The 11,404-nt window shown below is 39.5% G+C and overlaps 1 protein-coding gene across 1 annotated transcript; it reads right to left on the reverse strand.

Annotated features, from left to right (window-relative positions):
* Positions 1-4,327: 4,327 nt before the first annotated feature.
* Positions 4,328-5,206, reverse strand: LOC311110225 (GTPase IMAP family member 9-like; the record flags this gene model as incomplete). Its single annotated transcript, XM_084188763.1, has 1 exon — positions 4,328-5,206. The coding sequence occupies one exon, from the start codon at positions 5,204-5,206 to the stop codon at positions 4,421-4,423; it is 786 nt and encodes a 261-aa protein (XP_084044889.1). The 3' UTR covers positions 4,328-4,420.
* Between the last annotated feature and the right edge of the window lie 6,198 nt (positions 5,207-11,404).

The following is an 11,404-nucleotide window of genomic DNA, read 5'->3' on the forward strand; positions in this document are numbered from 1 at the left end:
ATTCGGTTAAACCACTGAAGAAGTGTAGCCAGCAGTAAGCGCTTACATTTTTTTTGCGGTGGTAGGCCTACTCTGTCTGGGGTGGAAAGGTAGGCCTAACTTTTGAAAGTACCAAGCTCAGATTCCTAATGACGTCTCAGATTTAATGATTTGCAAACAGGGAGTTTCGTTGCAAACAAGACAGTGATTTGGAGAAATATGATAAGATGAACACTTAGGCCTGTCTCTCTGTCCATTCTGTCATTTGTGTGGTATTAAAAAAAGATTCCGCTAATATTGTAAAATACATTGTGTCCATAAAAATTGATATAGTATGTATACGCTGGAATTAGAAGTCTTAGTGTTGTTGTAAAGGAAAATATATTTAAAAGAGATATGTATATATACAGTGGGGGAAAAAAGTATTTAGTCAGCCACCAATGGTGCAAGTTCTCCCACTTAAAAAGATGAGAGAGGCCTGTAATTTTCATCATAGGTACACGTCAACTATGACAGACAAATTGAGAAAAAAATATCCAGAAAATCACATTGTAGGATTTTTAATGAATTTATTTGCAAATTATGGTGGAAAATAAGTATTTGGTCACCTACAAACAAGCAAGATTTCTGGCTCTCACAGACCTGTAACTTCTTCTTTAAGAGGCTCCTCTGTCCTCCACTCGTTACCTGTATTAATGGCACCTGTTTGAACTTGTTATCAGTATAAAAGACACCTGTCCACAACCTCAAACAGTCACACTCCAAACTCCACTTTGGCCAAGACCAAAGAGCTGTCAAAGGACACCAGAAACAAAATTGTAGACCTGCAACAGGCTGGGAAGACTTAATCTGCAATAGGTAAGCAGCTTGGTTTGAAGAAATCAACTGTGGGAGCAATTATTAGGAAATGGAAGACATACAAGACCACTGATAATCTCCCTAGATCTGGGGCTCCACGCAAGATCTCACCCCGTGGGGTCAAAATGATCACAAGAACGGTGAGCAAAAATCCCAGAACCACACAGGGGGACCTAGTGAATGACCTGCAGAGACCAGAGACGTGTCCCCCTGCTTAAGCCAGTACATGTCCAGGCCCGTCTGAAGTTTGCTAGAGTGCATTTGGATGATCCAGAAGAGGATTGGGAGAATGTCATATGGTCAGATGAAACCAAAATATAACTTTTTGGTAAAAACTCAACTCGTCGTGTTTGGAGGACAAAGAATGCTGAGTTGCATCCAAAGAACACCATACCTACTGTGAAGCATGGGGGTGGAAACATCATGCTTTGGGGCTGTTTTTCTGCAAAAGGACCAGGACGACTGATCCGTGTAAAGGAAAGAATGGGGCCATGTATCATGAGATTTTGAGTGAAAAACTCCTTCCATCAGCAAGGGCATTGAAGATGAAACATGGCTGGGTCTTTCAGCATGACAATGATCCCAAACACACCGCCCGGGCAACGAAGGAGTGGCTTCGTAAGAAGCATTTCAAGGTCCTGGAGTGGCCTAGCCAGTCTCCAGATCTCAACCCCATAGAAAATCTTTGGAGGGAGTTGAAAGTCCGTGTTGCCCAGCGACAGCCCCAAAACATCACTGCTCTAGAGGAGATCTGCATGGAGGAATGGGCCAAAATACCAGCAACAGTGTGTGAAAACCTTGTGAAGACTTACAGAAAACGTTTGACCTGTGTCATTGCCAACAAAGGGTATATAACAAAGTATTGAGAAACTTTTGTTATTGACCAAATACTTATTTTCACCCATAATTTGCAAATAAATTCATAAAAAATCCTACAATGTGATTTTCTGGAGAAAAAAATATCCATTTGTCTGTCATAGCTGACGTGGACCTATGATGAAAATTACAGGCCTCTCATCTTTTTAAGTGGGAGAACTTGCACAATTGGTGGCTGACTAAATACTTTTTTTCCCCACTGTACATCTTGGTGGGGCAAAAAAATTATAATTGTGGGATGCATGCCAGCAAAGCCACTACACAACACAACACTAAACAATACATGAATTGCACTATAACGGTGACAAACGGTGCCCACAAACTGTTAGGGCCTACATAAATCTGTCCCAACACCTCACCACTGCTTTACCTGGCTATCAGCAGAGCCTTGTCTGGCAGCGAAACAGTTCATTCAGCCTTATTTACTGCCTTAAAAAAAAAAAAACATAGCTGATATGGCTGACTTGGTTAAACAAATGTGGTTTCTACTAACCATTGAAATGTACAAACTATGGCATAAGGGGACGACAAGTGGATAAGTGGCAATCCTTAATTTCGATTAAGACATTAATGGGCGAGCTAGGATGGACAAAGTCAATATACCTATTTGTTTAGCACTTTTGAAATGTACAGCGACAGAATTCAGAACATGGGCCGTTCTTACAGTGTTCTCCCTGTACACCAAGTCAGAACCGTAGGATAAATAAAGGGGGCATATAAGCAGACAATGAAAGCTCTTACAATATTTGATTACATTTCTCTAAAACAGGCTATAGGCTACATGTGCACCACCAAGTCAGAACAGTAGGCAAAATTAAGAGGTGAAATAGACCAGATTATTAGGGTGAGGCACATGGGCTACTAACAACTTACTATACAACATACACTTAGTATTACTTTGTTAGCTACTGTATACATATATCCCTGGCATATTACATCGTTTATGGAGCAGCATACAAGACATTTCTGGACTCACCTTGTTGTGCTGTGACGTCATCACGTGATTTTGTCATCAAACTTTGTCATCAAAGTCTGGCATTCTCTGGATTTATGGTGAGGAACTCAAAAAAAAGGTTGAATCATGATGATGTCATTGATCTTCAGATCGTAGCTCTAGAAAGAGGCCCGAGTTCCGGATTTACAATTCCGAGTTGGATGAAAGTTCAAAAAGTCGTAGCTCGTTTTTCCCGAGTTCCCAGTTCACTTGAACTCACTAAAGTCCGATTTTGCAGTTCCGAGTTAACAGTTGTTCTGAGCGCGGCACAAATCATGCTTCATTGACAGCATGGCCAATGTTGAATGTTTATAATTTTAAATTAGGAAAATATACCCTTAATCTTAGACTTGGGACCACACAGCCACTCCACTGAATAGCAGGCTAATGATTGCTTTGCAATGCTTGCAGTTAGCCACTTATTCCTTCCAAACCACTCATTGTTGAATTTGCGATTTCCAACTTGTTGTGTAATGTTTATGTCCAATGGCCGATGAGCACTGATACGTTCTATCTATAATTTCGCTTCGTTATTTCTCTTCATATGACAAGGATTAAAAAGGATTTGCAAGTAGATTGTCGACTTGATTCATGATGATGACTGCTAGCTAAGATTTGAAAGTATAATGTTGACGTGATCAGTCCAATCAAAGCTGTAGATATAACGTGATTTGACATCATTTTATCTGTGGCCAATGACCTTGAGCCTTCTTGGATGGGCACTTCTAATTTAACTCTATGGCAGCACCCAAGGGGCTTGAATTGTCTAGCTCTACCCTTAGACTTGGCGGCGACGTAGTGTCCCCATGAGTGACAGAACACTGAGCCAATCACGGCGCAACACTCCGTATTCTCTGCTGGCTTGCCCCACCACCACAGAAAGCCCTGAGCTAGGCTGAAACACCTGCATTTTGGAGCTGTCTTACTCAAGAAAATAAAAAAAACAAAAAGGAGACAATGTTTGTATGTGGCTTTATTAACTCAATTATATATTTTTTACATTGTTTGCAAACTGATATGTGACACGTATTAATGCCAAAATAACATGCAAAACAGGCAAGCTTAATTTTTTTGTTTTGCTAAAAATATGGGGCTCAAAACAGACGGGTTGCCCCTGATTATACAGTATTCGTATCAGCTTTTCGTCATCCCTGTGACAGTTGTAATAACTCCTTTGTTCCTCAAGGCAGAGGACTTTGTGGAGCTGATGGATCCTAAAATGTTGGCAGAGACAGCAGACATGATAGGAGTGAAGGAGCTCAGAGATGCTTTCAAAGAGGTACAGAGACCCAATATTCATTATAGTCAATGTGTTTATGATATAGAGATTGGTCACAGAGATTAATTAGAGAATAGATTTTCTCTCAACCTGCTCTTTCTACACCATTCACTCTCTCATCTCTCTCTCTCCCTCGGTCTCCTTACTTTTCACTCTCTATCGCCCTCTATTTGTTTGTACATACTTTTATTAATTAGTTAACTAATTCAATTTTAGTATTTCTGTAATGATTGATTAAGAGTCTAAGAGTATAGGTCCATAGTCTGATTACATAATAATCATGTTGACGTTTCACTAGAATTAGAATAAATGTTAATTCAAATAGTTGTATTTATTTATTCATTTATTTTCCTAGAAACTATTTTTATTTAAAACATCTTTAAATGTTGCATGTACCACAGGAGGTTGGTGGCACCTTAATTGGGGAGGACGGGCTAGTGGTAATGGCTGGAGCTTCCATGTTTCCAGTTCCACCATTCCCTCTTTCTGAGTCTCTGCTCTTTGTTCTCTTTCAGCATCCTCTTCTTCTCTTCAATCTCTCTCTCTTTATTCTCTCTCTCAGCCTCTTGTAACATCTCAGTGGTGTAGTATCTTCCTCCATTCATCTTCACCATCTTCTTTATCTTGTCAAGCAGCTCAGTGACCTGGGAGGGATTCTGATCTCTGTTGTTGAAGACATGATATCCCCCATGGCATTGTTTTATGAAATGCTGAAGATTTGGAGAATCATCCACACAGTCTTTAATTGACGTTCCCTCCAGTCGATCTCCATGGGTGAAGAGGACCATTGTGTAGTTTGCTTCCTGTTTTCCAAAGGTTGTCTGAATGATCTCCATTGTTTTCATCTCCTCAGGTGTGAATCTAATCAGCGGGATCACAACCAGGAACACATGGGGACCAGGAGAAGAGAGAGAGATACACCTCTTGATTTCTGTCAGTGTCTCCTGTTGGGTATAGTAGCTGTCAAACAAGCGTGGGGTGTCGATAACCGCAACCTTTTGTCCATCCACCTCTCCTCCGTTCTTGTCACACTTGGATGTCACAGAGTAGGGAGACATTTTTGACTTAAAAGCATTTCTACCCAGGATGGTGTTTCCTGTTGCACTCTTCCCAGCTCCAGTCTTCCCCACCAGCACAATCCGGACCTCATGTTCTGTTGGATTACAAGGACGTGAGTCTAACCTGGATGTAATTCCTGTTATCACATTGACAAACTGCATTTTTCAGTAAAATAATTTTGTGAATGGATGACATCACCCATGTTAGACCTCTAACATCCTTGATTCCTCCGAGTTCTGTTGTAGTTTGTTAGTTCTGTCTCATTCTTTTTCATTTCAGAGGGGAAAGTATTAAACTGAAACATCACCTTCATTTTAGCAGAGGTTCCCTTGCTTGTGCCAGCATACTAAACTATACAATAAGCTGCTTTTTCAGTTTCACACTGCTTCATGGCTGCAACAACTAACATTTACGGTCGGTAGAATATAAACTTTGTCCAAATTAACGCTGACATTATGAATCAGTGGAAATATTTAAGAAACAAGGAGGCCTACACTTTCAATACATGACACCAGTGATAGTAGGGTACTTCCTTACTTGTGGTGAGGGTTGTTGACACCAGCTGACTTTCCTTTCCATTTTCCAACACAGTGCAGACATTGACTGAGTATTTAGTAGCAGGTTGCAGGTCAGAGAGAGTGATGCTGTGTGAAGATGTGGTAGTGATGTGTGGTTCTGTCCCTGGACAGTGGTAGGAGATCTGGTAATGATGTTGGGTTTGGTCCAATCCTGGTGGCTGGCTCCAGCTAACAGTAGCTGACGTGGTGTCCACTGAGTCAACAGTCAGATGGTCTGAGCAGGAAGTATTAAAGTAAAATATATTATTGTCAGGGCTACAGTTTAACTCCAGAAGATATATTACAGGAGGAGAAGTAGAATAAGTCCAGGGATAAACATGTCTGTAATTTATTTTGATGTTGGAAGAATTTAAAAACAGAAGCCATAACAGAAGTTGATTTGTAATATAACAAAAAATGTTCCAATTCACACACTTATCAGGAGAACATTCCTGGTCATCCCTACTGCCTCTTATCTGGCAGACTCAATAAACACACATGCTTCATTTGTAAATGATGTCTGAGTGTTGGAGCGTGCCCCTGGCCATCCGTTAAAAAAAATATATATGAAAATGGTGCAGTCTGGTTTGCTTAATTTAAGGAATTTTAAAATATTTATACTTTTACTTTTAATACTTAAGTATATTTTAGCAATTACATTTACTTTTGATATTTAAGTACATTTAAAAGCAAATACTTTTAGACTTTTACTCAAATAGTATGTTACTGGGTGACTTTTACTTGAGTCATTTTCTATTAAGGTATCTTTACTTTTACTCAAGTATGACAATTGGGTACTTTTTCCACCACTGACAAACTGTCTGTTCTGGTTACTGGTAAAGAGATGATGATCTGTAACAAGGTGAGAGAGATCTCTTACTAGTGCAGATAGTTGTAGAGACAGGTTCACTCTGTTCCCCATTGTTCAGTACAGTTGAGACGCTGACGGTGTGCTCAGTACCAGGTTGCAGGTTTGAGAATGTTTTGTGGCAGTCTTTAGTATTCTCTGCATGGAGGTCTGTTCCTGGGCTGCAGTAGGATATAAGGAAGCGCTGTGGGACATTCTCCAATCCTTCAGCCTTGGACCAGTGGAGAGTGAAGGAGGTCTCTTTCAAATTGTCTACTTTTAAGTCTCTGGGTGGGACCACTGGAACATAAAACAATATTTGTTTTAAGAAGATCCATAACAATACCTCTCTTAAAACACAACAAAGTATGTCAGTAAAACATGACTAAAACCAAACTCTTTACCTGTGGATAGGGATGCTGAGACACATCTGCTTTGGCTTCCATCTTCTCCCTCTGTAGCCACGTTGAACTGGTACTTTTCACCAGGTTGGAGACTGCTTATTTTAAGATGATGCCCACTTTTCACTTTTGTTGAGCTTGTTTCCCCGTCACACACCCAGGTCACTCTGAATGTCTGTGGTCCTTTAACTTTAACTCCCTGAGGAGAACTCCAGCTCAGAGACACTGAGTCTGACGTCAGCAACAGGACCTGGATGTCACCAGGAGGGGGCAGCACTGGTGAAGGAATAATGAGAGAGAAAAACAGACTTTATTGAAAATAAAATTACAAACACAAATGTGTATTATTCATCCCAGCAGTTAAGGGACAACAATTAATATCTTACTAAATGTATCCTCTTAAATGTAGATTTAAATTAAATAATATTGTTTAGATCAGTTTATTCCGTGTTACCTACCATCATCTGAGGTCAGCGTTGTGTGTTGGTCTCCATAAAAATTCTTATGCTGTGAAAACCAAAGAAAGAGTCAATCATTTCTGTGAAACATGTTATTTTGCTCTTGACACATAAACCTTTATCTTTATCGAGCATATACTGTACATCTGCAATGAAGAGTATGAAAACAAACCAGGAGCTACCTGTCTTCCAGTTTTCTTTATCTTACGGAAGATGGTATCATGTCCTTTGTGCTTTGTCTCTGCACACTGACTGCAGATCAGCATCTGGTCTGTCCTGCAGAACACCTCCAGAGGACTGTAGTCATGTTGACAGAGTTTCTGCACCAGGTCTCCAGTCACATCCACCACTGTGTGTCTCTGCAGTGCTGCTATTGTATAGTGCTGTCTGATGTGGGTCTCACAGTAGGACACACTGCAGGTCTGACAGAACTTCACAGCTTTGACCTCAGAGCAGATATCACAGGGTACCTCTCCTGGCCTGGTTGGGAATTGGAAAATAACATTTATCAAATACATTGATCAAAAGACCCTCATCTATTCAGTTTAACACATAATGGCCTGATAATAATACACATGGTAACCTACCTATAACTATCTGTTATCATGACGTGTATTTTTGTTTCACCCTAAGTCACATATTTTATTTCATGAGGTTAGCATTAATATGTCATAGGGTTTTATTTCCAGCTGGGCGCAAAGGAGAATCTCACCCTTTGTTTCGTAGAGAGACCCCTCCTTTGAAATGTATAGGGTATATCATGGATTGGTCACTCTTCATTGATAGAACACCAGAGGAAATAGACTCTGCTCTCTCTGGACTGCCCCTAGTAGTACAAGACAGTCAGGCAAAACACACTAAAAAACTAATAAAACACAATGATAAACACACTAAAAAACTAATAAAACACTATGCTAAACACACAAAAAAACTACTAAAACACTATGCTAAACACACTAAAAAACGACATGCTAAACACACAAAGAAATACAATAAAACAACAATGTATTATATTCCTCTCTTCCACATAATGTGAATTTTAGTTTATCTTCTTCTAGCCAACTACATGCATTAACTTTGCTTATTTGAGCTATTATTGCCATAATATGGACTTGATCTTTTACCAAATAGGGTTTTCTTCTGTATACCACCCCTACCTTGTCACAACACAACTGATTGGCTCAAACGCATTAAGAAGGAAAGAAATTCCACAAATTAACTTTTAACAAGGCACACCTATTCATTGAAATGCATTCCAGGTGACTATGTCATGAAGCTGGTTGAGAGAATGCCAAGAGTGTGCAAAGCTGTCATCAAGGCAAGGTGTGGCTACTTTGAAGAATCTCAAAAATGAAATATGTTTTGATTTGTTTAACACTTTTTTGGTTACTACATGATTCCATGTGTTATTTCATAGTTATGATGTCTTCACTATTATTTTACAATGTAGAAAATAGTAAAAATAAAGAAAAACCCTTGAATGAGTAGGTGTATCCAAACTTTTGACTGGTACGATATATAGAACAATTTACGAACAAAAAAACAAAAAACTATTTCAATAAGAACATCTCCACATGTCCTGTCCTCCCTATAGGCCTACATTAAAATGCAACCAATGCAGTTCTAAAAATGTAATACGTTTTTTTCCTCGCTGATGCTACGTCAGTGTGAATCATTTCACATATCTCCCCTCTTTCAGGGGTTTAACGTTACAATTGAATAGCTAGGCTATGTGTTAGTAGATCGACTAAGGTGAATGACCCTACAGCAGCCAAGGTGATAATGGCTGGGGTCATTTAGGCTTGTTTTTGTCGTTCTCCAAATAGCTTTTTAAAGTTTTTTTTTAAATTTTTATAGAAATGCAATAAATGAGCTTCAACTTTTTTTTAAAATACCTTGAGGAGGGGATAGCAAACTCGTCCGTTCACCTACCAATTTACACTTTCCTCAACCACTGACCGCTTATCGGTATCTGGGTTATGGTGGAAAGGTAGATGGAGGAGTCGAGGAAAGGACAGACTTTTTTTGCAATTGAGAATCTCCCGTTGCTGTTCACTAGCTCTGTCCCTAACTAGTGCATGAATAAAACATGAAATGGAGTACTGAGTGCATCAGTTATCAGTATATGGACTGGACTCCCAGTAATGATCACTATAGACTACAGTAGTTATAATAATACTCTCATAATATAATGCTGATGGCTGCTGTATTAGGCTAGTATGATAAATCAGTTGATTTAGGATAGACTACTTATAAAGGTGCACCATCATCATGTGCTTTAGTTGATCCTTTTCTTGTCAGTCATTTTTTATGAAATTATAGTTAACAATTATAGAGCAATTTATTTTTATAGACAGACTACAACTCCGCCATTTTAGGCCATATTTAAGTGCAAGAGAACAGTGAATATCATCCTCAGGTGGCTGCCCTTCCCTTGCCCTTAGTCTGCCTACTGTCCCTCCTATCTCCATGGAGACACCTTCCTGAAAACAATGGCACTGTACTTTGTTTAAACCTGTTCTGCCAGTTCATGTCCTTAAAGATTAGATTGTTCCAATGTGGTTAGTCAAAAAAGATGACAAGATGGTTCACACATTCATCATCCAGGGTTACTATCAAACAGATATGTTATTTTTCTGATTTGTCCACTTGTTTCCTGCTTGTAGCAGGGCGCAGTTACAGGAATGTTCTAACTATAAGTCACATGATTACGTGAGAAAATGTTTCTGCAGTGAGGGTGGGTAATGCAAGTAAAGGTGTCCTTGGATGAATGTCAATTAAATGAATTAAATCTGACCATACCAGTTCATGCCCCAAAACACTCAAATTCAAATCTGGACCTCGAAGCCTGTTCCACTGCTTTTGTCTTCTTCTAATTTTCTCTGTCAGGGACTGATTTAGACCTGGGACACCAGGTGGGTGCAATCAGTCATCAGGTAGAACAAAACCAGCACCATTTCAGATTTGAATACCCCTGCCCTAAAATAATACAATGTTCTAAGGTAGTCCATGAGGAGGTAGGCCTATTAGGATTATGTACATAGCTATTAACCTCACATGTAGCTATAGCAACTGATTAGGGGCCAGGGGTATTCACATTTTACCCTATGAGGACTGCTGCTGGTTTTCTGTTCTACCTGATAATTGATGGCAGCAACCTGGTGACCCAGGTCTAAACCAGTCCCTGATTAGAGAGGAAGAATTGTTAAAAAGCAGTGGAACTGGCTCTGGTCCAGTTTTGAATGTGAGGGGGTTAGGCCTACAACTATATTGAGAGAAAGATCGTCTTTTTCTGCATACGAACAATATCAGATCCCACAAAGCCTGGAGAAGTATGTATCATGTCAGGAAACTCATTAATGTGACATATTATTATATTGCAATCAGACTCGCAGCACAACTGCAAAAAAGACTACCTGGAACGCTGCCAGATAGTTTGCCTTCTAGATTTTTCTTTAAGTAGTGAAAAATAAATGAACATTTGACAATTTTTTTATATATGCTAAGAACAAATGAAACCCTTTTTGTGAACTTCCCTGTGCGCAATCTCTCATTATGCGAGATCTGGGCCATTTGATTTGTACCAGTTCAAAATACCTGAGAGTAATAGCAATTGTTATGACATTGTGAGTCCTAAAGTCTTCCCCAGTTTGAATAAAAATTAGCCTACCTGCCAGTCATCAAAACATATATTAACCTGACACTTTTATAAAACATGTATACTTACCATTTTCCAGCTGCATTCAAAGTAGCCTAGACTTGAGCATGTACTGACACGGTCATAATAAAAAGGTGGAAGCCTAAGGTGACGTTACTGAGGGGAGGTGAGGAAGACTGGCAGGAGGAGAGGGGAGGGGAGGAGCATCTGGGCATGCATCACCTGGGACAATTTTAGCTTCTTCTTCGATGAGGTTTAACGGTGGTTGGCATCCAATAAATGTTGCAATACTGCCACCTACTAGACTGGAGTATAACTCCTTTATACTTTGCCTGAATTGAAATCATAATAAAAATAAAAAATAAAAAAATATATATAAACACCCCCTACTCCACTATTTAAATACCCTACCATCTAACCCAATCACAAAAAACCCAC

Source organism: Coregonus lavaretus (assembly GCF_964263955.1).
Source record: "Coregonus lavaretus genome assembly, contig: SUPER_35_unloc_2, whole genome shotgun sequence".
Lineage (NCBI taxonomy): Eukaryota > Metazoa > Chordata > Actinopteri > Salmoniformes > Salmonidae > Coregonus > Coregonus lavaretus.